General features: G+C 41.0%; 3 protein-coding genes across 3 annotated transcripts; 2 read left to right on the top strand and 1 right to left on the bottom strand.

Moving 5' to 3' along the window:
- Positions 1–1464: 1464 nt before the first annotated feature.
- LOC310956613 (excitatory amino acid transporter 3-like) lies at positions 1465–11469 on the top strand (the record flags this gene model as incomplete). Its single annotated transcript, XM_083926906.1, has 13 exons — positions 1465–1594; positions 3751–3891; positions 5667–5759; positions 5897–6008; positions 7409–7451; positions 7527–7589; positions 7702–7883; positions 8243–8350; positions 9055–9177; positions 9328–9522; positions 9652–9786; positions 10907–11023; positions 11232–11469. 13 exons carry the CDS (start codon positions 1465–1467, stop codon positions 11467–11469), a joined length of 1680 nt encoding a protein of 559 aa, XP_083783032.1.
- Positions 11470–12425: 956 nt separating this feature from the next.
- On the top strand, positions 12426–14321 carry anapc11 (APC11 anaphase promoting complex subunit 11 homolog (yeast)). Its single transcript, XM_083934019.1, has 3 exons — positions 12426–12567; positions 12687–12804; positions 14022–14321. Exons 2-3 carry the CDS (start codon positions 12696–12698, stop codon positions 14165–14167), a joined length of 255 nt encoding a protein of 84 aa, XP_083790145.1. The 5' UTR covers positions 12426–12567; positions 12687–12695; the 3' UTR covers positions 14168–14321.
- A 1787-nt stretch (positions 14322–16108) lies between these two features.
- Positions 16109–18279, bottom strand: ppp1r27b (protein phosphatase 1, regulatory subunit 27b). The gene is made up of 3 exons (XM_083930923.1): positions 17855–18279; positions 17600–17750; positions 16109–16761 (listed from the first exon to the last, which is right to left on the bottom strand). The coding sequence occupies exons 1-3, from the start codon at positions 18081–18083 to the stop codon at positions 16638–16640; spliced, it is 504 nt and encodes a 167-aa protein (XP_083787049.1). The 5' UTR covers positions 18084–18279; the 3' UTR covers positions 16109–16637.
- Positions 18280–21510: the final 3231 nt, after the last annotated feature.

The raw sequence follows: 21510 nt of genomic DNA, 5'->3' as shown, positions 1-21510 counted from the left end.
ATTGAGAGGCTTCTCATAATCCTGTCCTCTTGTTTTAACTTGTTTTACGTGGACAACCGGCCTTTTTGAGGGACCTAAATTAATCTGTGTCCTTGTAAAGTTTCAATCTTCTTGAAATCACAGACTGTGAACACCCAACCTCTCTCTGATGGCTGAGAGGGTGGTCCCTTTGGCCTTCATCTGGACAACCTGCTGTCTCAGGGTTTCAGTCACCTCAGAGCAGCTTCCATCTTACAAAGTAACCAGGAGAGCTGCAAATAAATGTCCAACAATTAAGTAAACTGTCACCAGGTGCAGATTAACACCAGTAACTGGGAGGGATCTGAAAGAGTTCTCTAATTTTGCTTTTTCTTTCACAAAATAAAAGTTTTTGTTGAAGTGCCTTGGTTATTTAAAAAAAATGAACAATAATAATAATAATAATAAAATATATCAAATTCTTAACAATAAAAAAATACCAATATTTCAAAATCAACTATTTGTAATTGGTTCTCTAATAGTCAACTGTTAAAGGGCACTAGTGTGTTTTGATATCATGCATTTTAACCTTTTTTCAGTGTCAGAAATATAATTTTATACAAAAGTAAAAACAGGAGGGAATGTTGGAAAAATCCAGAACAATATAATGTGCGAACTCTGGCTGCATTCATTGTTTTGTGCATGTTGAGGAGTCGGCAGGAGAGTTGGCGAGACTGCGGATTGCCATGGGAAGAGCTGAGATAACTTACTATGTTTCTAAATATATCACCATGACAACCGTTATTGTTCAACTGCATGTTAATTGATTCAGTGGGACTGTCCTCAGAGCATGTTTGAGACACTGACACTTGATTCTGATTCCAAACTAGTCCTTATGTTGAGGGTTTTTCTAACAAAGAAAGAATCTCTTTCACAGCAGACTAATCTGACATTGTGACTTGTTAGTGTATTTGTTGTGTTACCCATCGAGAGTATAGTAACTGCAACATGACTCTACCAGCAGATACAACATGTAGATTTCAGATTCACAAACTATTCAGTGGTAAGTCTTATGGTTCCATATTATTTTGCAGCAAGGCGGAATGAAAACACACACACACACACACACACACACACACACTCCAATTTTCTCCAATTTCATAAAGTTTTTCTTAATACATTTTAGGCCTTTTCATGCCTTTATTTGATGGTGACAGGGGGGGGGGCTTGCAGCAGAGGGCTACAGGTGGGAATCGAATCCGGGCCGCTGCGTTGAGGAACCCGCCGAGACGCCAAATAGACTTTTAAGGCATAATAGATCGATAGGTGTCAGGGTCAGAGAGTGACACATGTTTACATTTGATTCTCATCATATTACTCAGAACTCTATCGTTCGGTTTTGAATCAAAACACAAAAAGCTTAGATTGGATTAGAGGAGATAACATTGGAGTAACAGTAAAAACAGTTCAAGTGTGACTCCTTTCAGCGGGTTTGACTGCACGGACATGGGGAATAACACCACTGAGGAGGGGGACGCTGCCGGCCCCACAGGCTCTTGTGGCACCTTGAAGAAATGCTTGAATCGTTGTGTGCAGAATAAGTTTCTGGCCTCAAGTCTAGCAGCTGTTGTCCTGGGTAAGTGATGACTGACTTACAAAATAAAGCTACACAATGTCACATAGACAGGAAAGTTATTTGCTAACGTTATTCACCTTACGTTAGTTAGCCAGTCACGTTAATGACGAGGCAGTACACTATTAACTGTTACATGTTATCAGAAACAACAAATAGGGTATTTAAAGTGACTGGAGTCGGAATTCAATCTTTATTAAAAAATAAAATGAGCTTTATGTGACATTAAAACATGCTTTAGTGACAAAATCACACTGTATATGACCCTTTTTAAAAGAAAATATTAAAAGTCATTTCCCGGGATGCACCTGCATAATTAGCGGAGCTGTGTCATGAGTCGGACAGTTTTTTGGCTCAATTCTATCAAACTTTCTGCTTAACCTACGAATAACCTACGGTAATTTAATGGTGTTAAACTAAAGTCTAACTGCTTATCTTTGTAACCAAATATCGTTTTAACGATGTAGTATAGCTTTGTGTTTAGACGGGTCGTCAAAAGGACGCTAACACCGGTGAGTTAGCCCTAGTTTTGTATCAGCCTCTCTGCCCAGGTCTACCTCGCCGTAAACAGTGGGAGCTGCTGCTCCTCCACGTTAACATCAACCGGAACCACAGTTCAGTCCTTCACAATAAGAGTACACGCTTTAACGGTCCCAAAATACACCGTGAAACATAACTTTATTTGACTAATTTGACATGTAAATGCCCATGTACAAATATGAAACTTCACTTGTATATTCTTAGAAGTGTGGGGTCATTTATTCTACTTGCACTTTGGTGATGCTCACCCAGTCAAAGCAACACGACAAGACCGGAAACTGCGGCAAAGCAGATGGGTCTGGATAGGGCTAATACCAGCAAACGGCGTCCGACTGGTGACACATTCCCCTATACGTTGTGTTGTAACATTCATTTTGTTTAGCTTGCACCAGTCACAACATCCTGCTCTGCTTTAACGTTAGCTAACATTAAGATGTCAAAATAATTACGTTCTTAAAAACAAACAAACAAACAAACATTAACATGTCGCCAGGGCAACCATAGAGGATTCGAATGAGTGTGGTCTATACGTACTCTGTAAAGTGTCCTGAGATAACTTTTGTTATGATTTAGCACTATAAATAAAATTGAATTTAACTGAATTGAACGCGGTGCTTTGATAGAAGTAAAGTGTTATTTATGTGGGTGCGATGTTGCACCAACCTCTGTGACCCATCAGATGTTGTGTCCTGACATGTCATACTTTCATACTTTATCACAGAGCCATACTTAGCTTTACTGTGAGTTTTTCACAAACTGACACAAGCTAAGAAATCAAGTGGGTCAGAGTTACAGAGAAATAGAAAGATGGTTTCTGATTTAAATTCTGGGGAATGAACTGCTGATCTCTTTTATCCCTTGTGTTATGCCTTTCTACCTGACTGTATGAGCACTGTTGGTTCCTGTAAGATGTAAAGATACATCCGATTATGATTAGTGATTATTGTAGGTAGTGGCCATTCTAAAGTCAGTTAAATTACTCCGATAGACAGGTTAGATTTTTCTATTTTATTTTGTTTTACATATTATATATTTATTTAGTTTGGCAGAGTGGGATATTGTTTCCATTCCTGCTTAACTTGTGGATGGCGTGTTCTTCTGATAAATGGCTGTCAAACAGGTGGTGTTTTTGGTCATTTCATTATTGATCATTTTACTGGACTAGACCTTTTCAAAGTTGTAAACATAATCATTCTAAATGTGTCCAAGTTTGATTCCTGTTGCAGTGTATTTGAATGACATCAACTGACAGGAAGTTAACAAGGACCAAGGCTGTTGCCTAGCAACAGAATCCAATGGAATGAAAAAGGTCTATAACTTGAGATCCAGTACCTTGGATCCACTTCATGTAGGATTTGAAAATGTCTCTTTGGTGCTATCCAGTGTTAGTATAAACAATAACCGTTTTAAAAACAAGCATTGGTCAATGTGGCTTTGCTTAAGAATTTAAAGTGCTCTACAGATTTCCACCATGTCACTTATGGTTGGCTGAGAAGATGAACGTCTTTTCAACGTAAATTGATTTACTGCTTCTGCATCCCTATTCCCAGATATAGGAACCCCAAACTTTCTGTGCTGAATTTCTAAAATGTCTTTGTTACTGTCACTTTGTCTCACAGGTATTGGCCTGGGCTTGGTTCTGAAAACCTATTTCCATGTAGCCGATAACGAACAAATGTTCATTGGCTTTCCAGGAGAAATACTCATGCGGATGCTTAAGGTGGTTACCGTTCCTCTCATTGTTACAAGTGTGATAACAGGTAAGCCACAGGACTACTTCTCACACTGTTAACTGTTATATTGAGTTATACATGTTGCACACACAGCATTTATACTGGTGGTATGGCAAGATTAGGCTTATTAAACCTAAACAGAGTGATGGATACCAGGATAATGGTAAATGCTAACACATAGTGTAACAGTAGCACAAATGTAGAAGAGTCATGAAATGATCAAAGTGACTAAGTGATGTCACTTACACAGCAATATCTACCTGGCTAACTTTAGCCACTGTAAGCTACTGCTGACACCAGACCAGCATCAAAACCTCTTAGCAAAGGTGCATTTCATTGCTTATGATTTCAACTTTTCATTTGTAAGAGGGTTAGACATGGTTCTAGGGTTATCATAATGATCCTTATGTTATCATCATAATTGTTAGACATAAACATGACTGTTGTATATGTAATACATGTAACACAACCGATGCTTCCATAGGTTACAGTTATGAACATTCATATTTTAACGTAGGTACTTTTTCATGGGATTCATTTGAAATTAGACTACTCCAGCATTGAATTTGAAATCAACCATATACGCACGTACCAAAGCCAAGTTTTACATTTTAAACAGACAGCAAGTGTGTGAAAAATACAGTGTTTTACATGTCTGATACCAATGTCTCACAATTTAGCAACGGCATAATGCATGTCTCCTCACAGAGGTCTCAAACAAAGCACCTAAGCTCACTTGTTATTCCTGAGGTGTAACAGTGTTCCCCTCACTTTCAATCACATTGCACTTATGTACGAGCAGATGCATCGAGCGGATCAACGATTGGATGGGGCAGGATTTTCTCCAATTAAACGGGAAAAAACCCTGTAATTATTGTCTTTGGAGCCAAGGACGAACAATTAAAAGCACCCAGCCTCAACAGTAATGCTAAAAACCACAAACCAAGCCAGAAACTTAGGTGTAGTCATGGACTCTGACCTGAACTTCAACAGCCACGTTAAAACAATTACAAAGCCAGCCGACTACTAAGAATATATCAAGGATTAAAGGACTTGGACAAACTTGTCCATGCATGTATCTTCAGCAGGCTCAACTTCTGTAACAGTGTCCATTACAGGTCTCCCTAAAGAGTCCATCAACAAACTTCCAGAAATCTGCTGCAACTCTCAGTTCATTTAAATCAAGACTGAAGACTTTTCTGTTTGCTGCTGCCTTTCACTAAATTATTTTAACTGCATGTGCTATATTTGAACTTCTCCTGATTTCTTTTTTTTTTAAATGTCATTTTATATGTGGGGCGCCACGGTGATATGGTGGTTAGCACTGTCGCCTCACAGCAAGAGGGTTCCTGGTTTGAATCCCGGTTGGGGCCCTTCTGTGTGGAGTTTGCATGTTCTCCCCGTGTCTGCGTGGGTTTTCTCCGGGTTCTCCGGTTACCTCCCACAGTCCAAAGACATGCACATGTTAGGTTCATTGATGAGTCTAAATTGCCCGTAGTGTGAATGTGAGTGTGAATGGTTGTCTGTCTCTGTTTGTCTCTATGTGCCCTGTGATAGACTGGCATCCTGTCCAGGGTGTAGCCCGCCTCACGCCCTATGTCCGCGACCCCGACAAGCGGTTGAAGATGGATGGATTTTATATGTGATTTTATATGGGTTACCTTCAAATATTTTTGATGTTCTGCGTGAAACACTTTGAGGTTGAATTGTGCACTATAAGTAAACTCGACGTGACTTGACTACTCATATATGACCTTCCTGACCCTGCAGCCTGTAACTTATGTTGTTGTTTTTTTCCCTAGGTGTTTCTGGTCTAAGTGCTGAAACCTCCAGAAAAGTTGCTTTTCGTGCAGCAGCATACTTTGTCTCAACCACTGTGGTGTCTGTGACTATAGGTAAGAGAAATAAAGTGTTGCCTAGTCAGCTCGTTATAATCTAGCTGCAGTGTGTTGTGCACATACTGTGTGTGAAAAAGCTCTAACAGACACAATGTTTCTGCTTCTCATACTCAACCGTGGCTTGTGTGTTGTAGGGATTATACTGGTACTGATTATCAAGCCAGGATTTGCTCATGCTGACTCAGACGAAGATATGGATGACGAGGAGTCCTTTTCCACTGTCGATGCCTTGATGGATCTAGTTCGGTGAGAAGAAAGTGTATATTTTGACATCAATTCTGGTTTCTCTGCGTATTCAGTTAACAGAAAGTACTGGAACGTCGGACCAACTCACATCCTTGTAGTCACCCGATTTGTTAACTGTTTTTTGTGAAACTGAAATAACAATCATCTTTAAGGTTATTAAACTTACATGGAAAGGGGAGAGATGTGCATTTTTCTTAAAAGTATCTAACACCCAGTGTGTGAAAGATTGAGTGACTGAGCGAGCAGAGATACCGGAGCACGCGTGTGTCTCTGTGTGACTCCTACCGGTGTTCGGAAAAGCTAAATATACATGATCCTGGCAAAGCATTGACACGCTCGTGAAAGCACTGCCAGGTTCATGTAAAGCAGACACTGAATCTACACCAAACGTCACAACACGAAAATATGATGGAGCATACCCTTCCCTTGGGTTCACCACTACACATTTTTATCATTAGAAGAAAGCCTGCAGAAAAGGTTTGGGAAGCACTGGCTTTACGTCGGGCATATTATAATTTATAATATATAAAACATGCTGTTAATGTCTCGAGGCCAAGAGTACGACAACATCGTTCACATCCATTTTTCGTTTCAGGGGAGACACTACAGGGGAATTGGGCCGCTTTGTTATTATATTAGAGTCAGAGGTAATTTTGGATCTCTTTTTATCTCTCCATAAATGAGAAAATACTCTTTACAACAATAAAAAAATCATTTTTTCCACGTTTTTAGGGTTAAAGTGTTGTATAATTCAGGCTGTGAATGATATATAAACCCCTCTGTAAAATAGACTATTATAGGAATGTCATGGTTACTGAAGAGGGAAAAAAACTGAACTAATTGATCTCACCATGAAATTTCCCAGTTGATTACTGTCATTAAGAAAATGATTTCATGAATTACAAGTTTTCTGAACTGTAATGTTTCAATATGCAAAAGAGGCGTTATCTAATCCTAACCTTTGGTTAATTTAAGAGAAATCTACAGACGCAGACAGTGTTGGAAAATAAAAGTTTTCTTCCCGCGACATGTTGTGGAAGCTCAAAACTGACCAGTGCGTAGTCTGTACCCTTAAACAGAAATAATCCAGATTTTTTTTATTATTAAAGATTATTTTTGGGCAGTTTTCAGAGCTTTTATTAGATAGGACAGACAGGAAATGCGGTGAGAGAGAGGGGGAGACATGCAGCAAAGGGAAAAAGAGTCGAACCCCGCGGCTGCTGCCTAGAGGACCTCCAGCCTCTTAACATGGGGCGACTGCTCTAACCACTAATCCACCGGCCGCCCCATAATCCAGTATTTTAGGTGTTTGACAGAGTTACACAAGCAATCTGTGATAAAGCTGCATTTCTCGAGTTACCAAGCCTACTGACAGTGTGGTCTTTATTTATTGTTCACAGGAACATGGTCCCATCCAACCTGATTCAGGCCTGCTTCCGACAGGTATACTACTCATTTCCTCTCTTTCCATGTAGCATCTATGATGTGAACACTAATTATATTTTTTGTTTATTACAGTACAAGACTGAGAGGACGGAGTTTGAAATTGAAGCAGACGAGCCAAACTCTAGCCTGGAGACAGTAAATATTGTCCCCTTGTCACTATGATTACTTACATCTGCAGTGATAACCTTAGCTACATGAAGCGGCTCTCAGACCTTTATTCTTAATGAGTTCCTGGTCTTTGTTACAGAACAGGACAGAAGTGAGACTGGTGGGTCATTATGTTGACGGAGCCAACACGCTGGGCCTAATCGTCTGGTCTTTTATCTTTGGCGTGACGCTCAACAGGATGGGAGAAAAGGGGCAGGTCCTCGTAGAGGTCCTGACTTCCCTTAACGAGGCCACAAAGTGTGCAGTCAACTTGATACTGGGGTAACGTGAATCAGCATAGGATGTTCTGTCTCCGCTGTTAAAACAATTAGAAACACAAGTTTTTTCCACAGTTTGAAGTGCGCGTTTATGCTAAAACACTGAATGTAGTGCAAATGTTTCTTTTTTTTTCTCACAGTTAGAAATAGTAAAGTTATTGCTGACAAAACATCTTCTAAACCTTGTTGCTGTAAATGTTACCTGTGTTCAAAAGCAATTTCAGACAAAGTTTTGGCATCCAACAATATGTTTTCATTATCATTTGGATTTCTTTTGGACTAGTATATTCATGTTATTCAAGCCTGTTTACTAAGTCACTTAGTATTTCCTTCATTATTGTCATTTCATGGTTTACTTTCCAGTTACTTACCACTTGGAGTGATGTTCATGATTGCAAGCCATGTTGTTGAGAGTCATGACTGGGAATCTACCATCAAACTGGGAAAGTTCATTCTAGTGGTTCTTATTGGGTATGTACCCATTATTGTATTAGTACTAAAATAACACATCTGCATAGCATTGTTTAGGTCGACACTGCTCCTTCTCTACACCTTGTCATTTCATTAGCATTAGGAGTTGAAGGAGAGTTATACGCGTCATGTAAGTGCAACGCTATCACATAAGAGTGATCAATGATCACGATAGACTTTTAGGATCAAGCTAACTAAAGAAGGGTGTAAGACCAAAGTTATGTGCATGGATACAAGATTGTCTTTATCCTTCAACTTAATACAATATAATATTGAATATGGGCGATATAGATTCAGAGGTATAGTTTTTTGATATGTTTTTAAAACAACATTTTTGACACATTGAAGTAGGGCTGATATATTGCTGTTTTCTTAGTTTCTATTAGTCTTTTTGGATGTTTTATCGACCTTTTTTTGGATGAACCACACCTGCCATAAAGCTTATAACCTATTTGTGTGCATTATGTATGCGTGTGGATTACATTTTTCCATAATTGTAACCTGACTAAGATCGGCTTCAAAACGTTTGAAGGTGCTAACTTTTCTTTATAGCATTTGCATTATCCCGTAGCTGTCACTTTAGATCATATTAGCAGCTGTCAGCAAACTGACTTAAGACTACAGGTCATAACAACCTGATTGTGTCAAACCGCACAGACCACCATGTTTATCAGTATTGACTGTGCTTTGATCGTGTGTTTCAGGCTCATAATCCATGGAACAATAGTTTTACCATCGATCTACTTCCTGTGTACGAGACGTAGCCCCCGTCCTGTTATCGTGGGGATTTCTCCTGCCTTACTGACTGCACTGGTCATCTCGTCCAGGTAAGATGATGGAACACAGTAGCATCACAGGGAGCTTACGTGTTCAGTCATGTTCAGAGCTGCCGGAATCAAGTAACATTCATGAGAGGTTTACACTTTTAATAGTCTTTAACGAGTAGTGTACTGACAAAAGATGCATTGTTCCATAAGCTCTGCCACACTTCCGCTCACCTTCCAATGTTGCGAGGAGCGACTCAAGGTCGACAAAAGGATCAGTCGCTTCATGCTGCCCATTGGGACCAACATCAACATGGACGGAACGGCCCTTTATGAAGTGGTCGCAGTAATTTTCATCGCCCAACTCAACAACATCCAACTGGACTTGAGCCAGCTAATTACTATTGCGTAAGCCATTCTTCCTGTTCTTCAAGAAATCATATCAACATCATAGCAATTGTTAATGTTGGTTAGGGCCTTTAAAAGGAAGTGACTTGTTACAGCTTCACGAGTACAGCATCTGTGTTTGATCTGCAGCGTGACAACGTCAGTGTCCAGCATAGGAGCAGCAGGGATCCCAGCTACAGGAGCAGTGACCACTCTTTTTGTTTTGACGGCTGTTGGTTTACCTGGAAAGGAAGCCTCCATTCTGGTGGTTATAGAATGGATCCTGTAAGTTTAATCTGTGGTCCTGGAAATGTGTGTAAATCTCTAATCTAGTTTCAAACTACTGATTTACTCCATTAGTACTTAAAAAACATCTAAACTACTAAAGGTTAAAGGGTGAAGAAGTAGAATGAGCAGAACACCGCCATCTAGTGTCTCAAGATTGTAGTCACAACCACAGAAAATAATTCCAGCAGTTGGGTTGCCAGGTTGGTCAGACCCGGCCCAGCGGCCTACAGGGGACCAGAGCCTGTTTTGCCCTCCGGCAAATCGCACCATAAAAACAAGTATTAGAGGAGTTTGACTGACAGTAAGCGTTAGCCGTTAGCGTTAGCCGTTACAGCTAAGTAAACATGAAAGTGATGTTAGCGATCAAGAAGAAATGTAGCCATTTCAGCGTGCGTTTTAATGTCGTTTCTCCCCTTTATCTCTCTCCATGGAGTGAATGCTCGGCCTATATTGACTGGTTTTTGCCCGTCTCCGCTCACTCAGCTGCTGGGACAAATAACGCCCCTTCGCTCCATTTCACCCAGTGCCAGCCTACTGTATCTGCGACAAACAACAGACAACCCTGGTAACCTGCAGTGCCGACCGCTATTGGCTGATACAATGTAAACAGAATGTGACAGAAAGTCATTGTCAAACCTGTCAAAAAAAAGTAAAATATTAATTCAGACTAAAAGTGCTCAGCGGGTGTTTTTAAAGTCCAATCAAAAGAAATCAACTATGTAAGTTACATACAGTAAGTTACATATAGCATCACAATGTGCACAAAACTAAATTCAAGGAAGTGCAAGAGACTGTGTTTATGACCAAATTATGAACCGTCACTTTGTCTAGACTAAATTGGAAATACTCCAGATATGATTCGTCAGATCTAGTTCATATGAGGACACAGCTTTGGTCGTTCAGTCTCACATTATTAGCACAAAGTTTTGTAGGATAATTGTGTAATTGTTGCGAGATGTAACTAAAAATTCACTTCACTGTTAAAATCCTTCTATAGTAGCATTTTTTTGCAACATTAATACAACATCTTACAAGATCAAAGGGTTAAAAGAAACAAAATCAGTGTATTTCAGCATCTGTTTTTGTAGCCTGATGTTATTTTATTTGTGCCTTTCAGAGACCGCTGCAACACTGTCATTAATGTCATGGGGGACTGCATTGGCGTGGCTATAATTCACCAGGTGTCAATAAAAGAGTTGGAGACCACGGATGAGCATGGGCAGGAAATTACACGGTACAAATCTTAATGGTCTCAGTGTTTCTCTACTTTCTTTTAACCCAGTACAATTGCAGAAAACAGGAATTACATTTTGATGCAAAGGATTGTTATGAGACTAAAAGCAGAGTGGAGCAGCAGAAATCCGCTACCTAAATTAAAAACTAGTATTCTGTTTTTTCCCAACCATTAACGTTGTGCTTTCCCCGACTGGATTGGATTCCAGTGATGCTGAGGGCCGCGACCCAAACGAGATCCAGGTCGACATCAGCAGCCAGGCGTCCAGTTATCACACCATCCCCACCCAGCCAGAAAACCAATCACCTCAAGACAGGGGTGCAGGCAAGCATGCCCAGGACAGGGACCAGGACGGGGACCAGTTCAGTGACGCCTCTGGTCTTCAGATTAAGCGCAGTCCACCAAAATATCTGTCAGACCAAGACAGCGATGAAGACTATGTTTAGTGTTAGCTCAGTGCATTGATGTAATGGATGTAGTTATTGTATTTAAGTGATGCAATTGAATGGAATTGATGTAATGGATGTAGTAATTGAATATAATTGATGTAGTAGATGTAGTTATTGAATGTAATTGAATTGAACTGGATTTATTTCAGTATTTATTGCTAAATAAATATTAAATCAAATGCAGAAATGTATTTTAATACTTGTATATTCTTTTAATGCAACTGTAGCATGAGACACCACGGTGATTATAGATGCTGACTACAGTGCTCTCTCTGCCTCACTTCTTGTCTTCGCTCTCGGGTCTACAATAATGGCTAGAAAACCCCCAAAACAGTGCCACTGCAGTTTTATATTTTACGTTAAACTTTATCCCGATCATCAAACATGCAGTGGTTTTACGCTGATAAAGGTGGAGGCTGATATTTTGGACTGAACTGTTCCTGTCCTCCCGTCCTGTGACCGGCCCATCAAATAAAAACTAAATATATACAGTAGGTTACGTACAATGAAGCTTTGCGCATCCTTTTAAAATACCCAGAGGGTCCGATGTTTGTCACTGCAGGAGTGAGCCTATTCCATGCACTTTTAAGAAATCGTATGTTTAAATGTATGTTATGACTGAAGGAATCTGGGAATAGCATCATTGTGGGACATGTAAATCCCACTCTGAGTTGTTATCGCTATGCCTCCAGTCTGAGGATGCCCTGGCTGAAATGTTTGTATATAAGCTGACTTTTTTCATTTTTGTATTGTACTTGTCTTGTGCTAATTATGGACTTTTAGTCTGAAATAAATATTTTACATCATATCATATATATATATGAGGAAATACAAAGGGTTGTCTTTAAAGACCCATGGAGAAGCCCTGTAATCTTGACACTTAGTTGCACACTACCTAAACTGACGGTAGAGGGCAGTGTTCCGCCTCCCCGCACACAACCGGACGGAATTTCGGTAGAGGAAGAAGAAGAGGGACATTTTTCCCGGGTTGCTTAAATGCTAACTACGTGTTGTTGACTAACTGGCCATAACATGGTTTCTAGGTTGCAAAGACACATTATAGCTGAACTGGATATCTGAAGGAGACGCTGCCTAGTAAGTGGAGTTATTTAGCTAATATGTCTGAACAGTCCTGTCAACATTAGCTCACATGCTAACTGTAGCCGGCTCGTTGCTAACGGGAGTGTGTCACTGAGTGTTTATGCTGTTGTCAGAGGCGCAGGATGAAGGTAAAGATCAAACAGTGGAACGGAGTGGCCTCTTGGTTGTGGGTGGCTAATGATGAAAACTGCGGGATCTGCAGGATGCCCTTCAATGGCTGCTGCCCAGACTGTGAGTAACCGAGCTAACGTGGTGCTACATGTCTATGTACAGCTCGATGTACAGTATGTAGCTGCTTAAAATGTGCACTTCGTGCAGGTGGACGTGTTATTACGTCACTGCCACAACATTTGGTCGCGTTCAGATCCATATGAGGAAGGGTATCCACATTAGAAGGACACAGGGCTTCTTAAAGGATACAGATTCTAAACAAATCCCACATTCACCTCAGTTTTAATGAGCTATTTCTGCTATACTTGGCCTCAAGATGACAGCATTTTAACCATTGTTGCCTTTTAAAATAAATGGTTCATTATGAAATAATACTTGCAGTACAGTAACATTCCCATCAGAAGTATGCTCAGTGGAAGAAATGGGCGGTTATTTAGAATATAACAAATTAATAGCCTGCATTGTATTTATTGTATATGCAGTATTATACTGTAACTATAACTGTGTAGGCAAATGATAAGTGTGATTGTAGTCAACATTACAACATTTAGACAGTTATCAAACAGAACAATAACATATTGAGCAATTCCGAGTAGGTCATTTCATACCTAACAATATATATCACAATATAGCGTTTCCTCTGCTAATTCAGTAAATAAATGGTCTCATGGGCCACATTAAAGCCTATTTTTTGTATACTCCAGTGTGAATTTAATACATAAGGGACAAAAGTATTCTCATTTTATTAAGAACTGCAGTGCAAAACATAAACTGATATATATTTCACATATGATTTGTGTGAGTTAGTATGTGCTCATTATTATCAACCACAATAGTATCAGTCACGATATCTCGATATACTGTAGGATAATTCGATTCCAGTGAATGATGATAAATAATCAAATTATCGGCCATCACTTATTCAAGGTAATATTGTTAAAACTAAGCAAAAATGATTGGCGCACCTTAAATTTGTTAAGAGAATTTAGCACATTATGAAAACTGAGTCGAAGAAATCAATGTACTGCAGCTGCAGTCTAGCAGTTCATTTGTACTTGACATGTCTTTTAACTATTCCTATAGTTTAGCATTATTTCAGATACAATAATCAACATTTTTGTTCAAAGATGATTGATAAACTTAGGTTTGCTTGTATGATAACTATTTAATAAACTGAACTGTAATAGTAAAACTGTAATGATGCAGCAATGAAGGCATAATACCCAGTGTATTTGATGGTTAACATTCCTTTCTCACTGTTGTTACTCATCTTGCAGGTAAAGTGCCTGGGGACGACTGCCCGCTGGTCTGGGGTCAGTGCTCTCACTGTTTCCACATGCACTGCATCTTGAAATGGCTGAACTCGCAGCAGGTGCAGCAGCAGTGCCCCATGTGCCGACAGGAGTGGAAGTTCAAAGAATGAAGCAGAGTTGTGCGCCCACAGAGACTCAGAGAGAGAGAGAGAGAGAGAGAGGCCTGCTCTTGGACTTCCTTTTCATATCGGCTGTACATAACTATGTTTTTGTATTCCTCTTTTTGTTGTAATGTGAAAGACACTTGGAACCTGTTGGATTCTGTCTACAGATTTAGTATTTGATGAAATAAAAAAACATCCATCACATGCGCTTCTTACGTCTTGCTTTGCACGCTTCATGTGAGTGACACTGTTTCATCAGTACGGCTGAGTGCCCCAGAAGCCTTTGGCAGCAGTTTTGAAGCATATGACCTGAAGTCAGCGTGCTGCTGACTGATTCTGACTTTAATCCCTCTAGATGAGATTAACCAGATTGTTTTGTGTTTCCAGTAATGAGCCTCAAGAGACTTTTAATAAGTAGTTTAAATCAGAGTCAAATTCTTCCTTTGAAATGGAATTGGAGATTTTATATATTTGATCGGTTGGCACGGTGATGTGGTGGTTAGCACTGGCGCCTCACAGCAAGTGGGTTCCTGGTTTGAGTCCTGGCCCTTCTGGGTGGAGTTTGCATGTCACCTGTCTGCGTGGGTTTTCTCTGTGTTCTCCAGCTTCCTCCCGAAGACATGCACATGTTGGGTTAATTAATGAGTCTAAATTGCCCGTAGGTGTGAGAATCTGTCTCTGTTTGTCTCTATGTGCCCTGTGTCCTGTCCAGGGTGTACCCCGCCTCACGCCCGATGTCGGCTGGGATCGGCTCCTGCGACCCCAATGGGGACAAGTGGTTGAAGATGAATGGATATATTTGATATTTTGGTTCATATATTCATGAAGACTTCAACTTTTGTAAAAGGTGCATCAGTTTTTTAGCCACATGGGGGCAGTGAAGGAAGAGGAAAACAACATTGTTAGCAAACAGTTGTCTATTTATTCACCATCCAGCAGACGCAGAGCAGCTTTAGCATTCATTTGCAGTTGTGTTTCTGGTGATTCACTCTCAGCTCTGGTTTGCTCTCCAACTGAGAAAGTAAAGCGGAGATATTTAGCTGCTAAAATGCTCATTAGTGAGTTGCTAGGGAGTGCACAGAGGGTTTATCAGAGCGGTTTTGCCAAACGCAGCTGTTTGCTGCTGGAAATGAGGTAGACGAGGGTGTTTGTGGGCAGAAAAAAAACAAGATTAGGTGTTCTGCAGAGGGATCATGGAGTGACCCACTTCTCATACATGCTCATTAGCTGGATTGTTGAAGTAATGGTTGTGATTTTTTGAAGTAGGGTTGTATGAGGTACCATAGTCTGTACATCAGACTATGGTACCTCATAAAACCCCAGTTTGGAGAAATAGGCATGAGTACCGACCCAGAAACATGTTTTGCTGTGGACAGGGGCCTCAGATAAACATATATAAGCCACCAAAAAATTTTTTAAGTGTACGCTGTATTTAGAATAATTTAGCTTTACCTTGCTGTAAGGGAGTCCTTTCATTTCTCACTACATTTTCACAACCTTACAACTTCTGTATTATATATATATATATATATATATATATATATATATATATATATATATATATATATATATATATATATACATATATATATATATATGTATATATATATATATATATATATGTATATATATATATATATATATATATATGTATATATATATATATATATATATGTATATATATATATATATATATATATATATATATATATATCCTGTGTCCAAACAACATGTTGGCCATCAGTCATGATAACCCCATTACAAATGTTGCAGAAGATTTCATTTGCTGCTCTTTCACATGCAACTTGCTCGTAGGTGAGGTGCCAGAATCCTTCCGGTGTGTTAACTTTGAGCGGATCGTGATGATCATTTAGATGTTGGTGGTGGTGCTTGGATTAGGTCTGCTCTCTCACTGTGGGGCCAAAAAAAATGGCAGAACAACTCAAATAGTTTGATGCGCTTTATTTTAAAAAGTATAAAAAGTCATATACAAACAACGACTAATGAATACAGTTAACTAAGTGTAAAACGATCAGATTTAAAAAAGCCTTGTAAACACATTTGATAGTAAGACAGTCAACACAAGCTAATTTTAGCTTTCAGGTGCTAATGGGCGACAATTTCACAACATTCACAAGCCCAGATAAGATCAACTGATTCTTTCACTTCATTACAGTATAAAAATATCACAAGCTGATACAGCAAATCTGCACTGCTGCAGGTCAGGGGGCAGCCCCTTCCAGCAAGAGTTCACTTCATTCAGGAGGCAGCCAATCGGCTGTCAGCTCTCCACCTGCCAGACCTCCACAGTCTTTGACCTCCAGAGCTCAGGCAGCTCACAGGATCAGGATCTGGATGCTGGACTGACTGCGGCCTTTTCTGTTCATCCCTGCAGAACAGTCGGATCACCTTTCGGATGAGTTTGTGGCGAATACTCTGTTGTCTCGCGAGACAGAAGGAAGCCGTTGACGAGTTCTCAGTCACTGACAGTCACCCCAAAGAGCTCCAGCAGCTCCTTGTTGTCCAGTTCGATGAGGTCAGCCGGCTTCTCCCCGCAGTCGTTCTCCAGCTCACGGTCGGCACCCAGCGAGAGGAGGTAGCTGGAAGAAACAATATAACCCTGCTTACTAAAAGAGAACCAAACTTGCTGCTTTGCAACCTTGGCAAACTCTTGCGTTGAGTTTCTATGCTCCAGTGTCAGGGAGGTCAATGGGGTGCAAGATATGAGCAGGTCCCCCAGCTTCTCTTACCTCTGTGGCGTAGGAGAGCTGTCGTGTGTGTGTGCGTGTGCGTGTGTGTGTGTGTGTGTGTGCGTGCATGTGCCTGTGCGTGTGCGTGTGTGTGTGTTGGTATGTGCTGGCAAAAGTGTAAACGTAATATCAGCTGCTTCCATGTTGAGATCAATTAGAAGTGTCATCAGCAGCTTTAAAGCAAGACTGCGTAACTTTTGCCTTTTTAAAGTAATATCACATTCTTCCACTTACACATGGAAAGTTGAATTCAATTTAAAAACAAAACAAAAACACCCTTACTCGATTCAATACACTCTGGGGTTTTGTTTCTACAGTCTAACGTCTGGTATAACTAGTAGCTTTTGGTTGCTAACTGTTAGCTGTTACTAACTAGCTCAATATTGCTTGACAATTGACATCACTATGCTGATTCTCTTCACTTTTAATTAGTCATTTTGTTCTCTGTCATTGTCACATAGTACTGTAACACTGTTCAACCATAGTTCTATAATCTCTAAGGCTGCCCCTGTTTAGTCTAATCAATCGTCCTGGTCTTAGTCCACTAAGATATTTTAGTCCATTAGTCATTTTTTTATGCTTTTGTTCATGTGCTCAAGTTTCTTGGAAACATATGAGCACATCACTGGTAAACACAAGATTGTCCAGCGACCCAATATTTTAAAAAAAGACAAAAGTAGATGCTGACCGTGCAATGTGTGGGAAGCCGTCGCTGCAGGCCATGTGAAGCGGGGTCCACCCCTCCTCGTCTCTCTGGTGGATATCTGCCCCGTGGTGGAGCAGCAGCTTCACACACTCCAGGTTCCCAGACAGCACGGCCTCGTGGATTGCAGCCATGCCTGCATAGACAGGGCAGTGAGAATAATGTCATGATTTAATAAGCACACTTTCAAACGGCATAAACATTTGATCAGGGTGATGTTAATGTTTCACAGGCTCTCACCGGAGGGGTACATGGTGTCCAGCTCGACTCTCCTGGCTCGGATGAAAAGTCCGATCCTCTCCAGCTCGCTGTGTCGTATATAGTCCAAGAAAACAATGTCATTGGGGAAGTGCACACTGCGGATTGGCTTTAGAGAAGCAGAGCTCTTGAAGTTGACTGGGACACCACAGTCCTGGGTGTAGGTCTCGATTCCCATAGCCTGGGACACAGGGCACTGATAGTACTTCATCCTGTTCAGAAGTTCGGCTACCCTTCGGCCTTACTGAAAAACTGCTCAAATGCGAGAACACCCTTACAAATACTTAGTCTGACTTTCTCCAAGTCTTAAAAATCTGAGCAGACTTTCTTAAAAGAGGTCAAGCTGGATCAGGATCAAGAGCAGGATCAAGCAGCAGTCTGCAGTGTGGCTCTCTTGCTGTATAGTGTGTCTCCCCTGTGGGTCACCACACCTCCCTGTGGGTCTCTTTATACTCTCTGCAGAGCTATTTAGGACGCGACACCTCAGAGCTCCTGTGGCAAGGTTTGGAAGATGAGTAGCCCTCTGGTCAGTTCACTCCCACTTGCATGTCACAAGTCACTGATACAAGTCACGTCTCCAGACATGACAGCCAGTAACCTCTGCCTCTGTTGTCAGCCTCACATACCCAGATGCTGCCCACTTAAAGATAGTGGTGACATCCCATGAGCTGGGAGGGAGGGGGAGGCCGGACGCTTCTAGTAAACACCAGGCGCGGTAAAAGGGGTTTACCGCACGCTGAAGTGTGTCGGTGCCAGCTGCAGGGGTGCGGAGGGGTGAAGTGCAGGCTGTTGACCACTAACTGCACTGACATAAACAGTCAACAAATGTCTTCAGAGTCACATTCTATCTTAATCAGCAATGTGAGACACAGGGTGGGTCATTTCCAAATGACTAGAGGCTTTGCATCATCCTCTTTTTTACTGCGGGGAAATCACTAATGTAACATTTAAAAACAGAAAGGTTGTTTAAAGTAGCACAAACGTTGTTCGCCTCAGGCGTATAAGATGTGAAGATTAGTGATAGTGAAGATTTCTTTAGTTTTATTTCATTGAATTGATTTGTCTTATTGGTGCATCCAGTTACAGGAATCCTCACTTTGGGCTCTGGGGAATGTTTTTATAGACTAATGATTGGAAAATAAAATACAAATAATTGCTACTTTTAGCCCTGATTTCCATTGTCATGTACCCAAACAGTAAATACTAGTGGCACAAATAGGATAGGACAGATAGGCAGAAACGTTGCATCAGTTGAGGACACTGAGGTTATGTCCCTGTTTCTGGGAGTTCATTTGTTTATGTGTGTGTGTGTGTGTGTGTGTGTGTGTGTGTGTGTGTGTGTTTTTCTTCTTTTAAGATCATTTTTTTGGCAGTTTTTCCAGCCTTTTTATTACAGAGGGCAGATAGGAAAAGGGGTGAGAGAGGCAGACATGCAGCAATGGGCCGCAGGTCGGAGTTGAACCTCTTTACATGGGGCGACTGCTCTAACCACTGTGCCACCGGCCACCCCGCTTTTTAATGACTCTCTAACGAGCGTATCGATGGTGTAGACCAAAATGTCTCTGAACAAGATTAGATCCCCATCTACTCAGAGCAACAAAATAATAAAGAGCTGAGTGACACATGAAAGTTGGGGAGTTGGAAAAATGGTGTCTGGGTGACAAACTGGGTCAAATTACAGCACAGTACATTGTGTTTCAGAAAACATTTGAGACAAGAACCAGGTAACACAGTCACAGAGTCTTGATTCTTATCTGATCAGCGCTGCCCAGTTTGTTAATCTGAGTGTCGTGAGCTTTGTAAATGTAGTGGATGGAGAAACGTTAACTATACATGCATGCATGATGCAATCTTAAATCCGCCTCAGATGAAATAAACGGATGTGATTGGTCTGCTGAGGGCCTGGTTGACAGGTAATCTGTCCGAATGTGAGTGGGGCCAGAGCGTGGATGTATTAAGATAACCGGATACAGCGTTCCAGTCCAACTTTTTTAATGTCAGTTTTTTTGCAGAGCTGACTAGGTTTGGTTTAGTGCTCTGGCTGACTTCAATGGGACTGAAATGATTAAATGGTATGACTCTTCTAGACTTTCAAAATGCTATCAAATGGATCAAATTCTGATAGTGAAAGGAGTCATTTTGTGGGGGTTGTGACACTCGGAAAAAATGTATCCATTGAATTACAGCAGTTTTGCCGTGTAAGTCAACGGGAACTTCTTGGGGGCCCAATGGCATCGAGACACAGTATTCGTGGCCACCTGAATAAACAAAATATGAAAAATCCAATGGTGAGCTTTTTTTGATTGTGGGTGGAGATTTTCTGAGGGAGGTAGTGTTGCACTTGGGAGATGTGGACTTTCTAGAATTCTGGCTACGGTCCTAAATGTAGAACAAAAAAGACTACAACAAGAGTCAACAGCCATGCTCTCTCTCTGGGAAGCTGTGTGCAGTGCTTCTGGCTAAACGTTAACATGGTGGGCCTGTATTCACCAAACATTTTAAGGCTAAACCTCCTAACTTGCTCATTTAGAAGTAACTCTAAAAAAGGGGTATGTCAGTCAGTAAGTTTGGGTCTAAGAGTATTTTTGGCACTAAAATCAGCTCCTAAATCTGTGAAAAGTTAGGAGTAGGCAAGAGGACTCCTAAGTCACGCAGAGCAAATCACAAACAATCCCAAAATAGCTGCTGACGGCAATCGGACTCATGATCATGTTAACATTTGCAAAACCTCCAATGATAGTAGGAAAGCCACATTTATTTCCATCTGTATATTTTCACACGCTTATTTTTTGTCATTTGCACCCGACTCTGAATTTTCATTTAATAATGCCGTTCCTTTCATGCAGAAGTTAGACAGGAAGTAAAATCTGTTTTTGCGTCCAGTTTGGTTTTGGTTTGCACCTCTCACCATCATCATGGTTATAGTGTTCTGATCATGATGAGGACTCTCAAATGACACCAGCTAACTGCTAATGAGCTGCCAGACATGTAAGAGACTGACAATGAGCTGCACATACTGTATACTGGACTAGTCAGTAGCCTCTTACTCTTTGTTTCATGTTCAGTCAGTGATACTTAGCCTACATTTGATTTTAAACTATATTTGGATTTGGTGGTTAGCACTGTTGCCTCACAGCAAGAGGGTTCCAGGTTTGAATCCCGGCTGGGGCCCTTCTGTGTGGAGCTTGTATGTTCTCCCCGTGTCTGCGTGGGTTTTCTCCGGGTTCTCCGGTTTCCTCCCACAGTCCAAAGACGTGCACGTGTTCGGTTCATTGATGACTCTAAAATTGCCCGTAGATGTGAATGGTTGTCTGTCTCTGTTTCTCTCTACGTGCCCTGTGATAGACTAGCATCCTGTCCAAAGTGTACCCCGCCTCACGCCCGATGTCAGCTGGGATCGTCTCCAGCCCCCCCCACCCCCCGCAACCCTGATAGGGAAAAGCGGTTGAAGATGGATGGATGGATGGATGAACACACTTCCTACAGTATTTCTATCATGAATTCCCTGACAGCGACCCCAAACAGCCAATCAGTTTGATGAAACATGACATCATCCATAGCAACCAGGTCAACCTCGCCCTTTCCCTTAGCTTAAGACATCTGCCAATTTCGTAGTAAAAGTTGGTCTCAGAAGCTCT

The sequence above is a fragment of the Echiichthys vipera genome, assembly GCF_963691815.1.
Source record: "Echiichthys vipera genome assembly, chromosome: 2".
Lineage (NCBI taxonomy): Eukaryota > Metazoa > Chordata > Actinopteri > Perciformes > Trachinidae > Echiichthys > Echiichthys vipera.
This window is presented reverse-complemented; position numbering and strand designations above follow the sequence as displayed.

Excerpts from the sequence above, each read along its gene's own strand:
- anapc11 (XM_083934019.1), top strand. The coding sequence starts at position 12,696 with ATGAAGGTAAAGATCAAACAGTGGAACGGAGTGGCCTCTTGGTTGTGG. Across the intron at positions 12,805-14,021 it reads CAATGGCTGCTGCCCAGACT|GTAAAGTGCCTGGGGACGAC; the intron begins GTGAGTAACCGA and ends CTCATCTTGCAG.
- ppp1r27b (XM_083930923.1), bottom strand. The coding sequence starts at position 18,083 with ATGAAGTACTATCAGTGCCCTGTGTCCCAGGCTATGGGAATCGAGACC. Across the intron at positions 17,751-17,854 it reads GGACACCATGTACCCCTCCG|GCATGGCTGCAATCCACGAG; the intron begins GTGAGAGCCTGT and ends CTGTCTATGCAG. Across the intron at positions 16,762-17,599 it reads GGCTTCCCACACATTGCACG|CTACCTCCTCTCGCTGGGTG; the intron begins GTCAGCATCTAC and ends TGTTTCTTCCAG.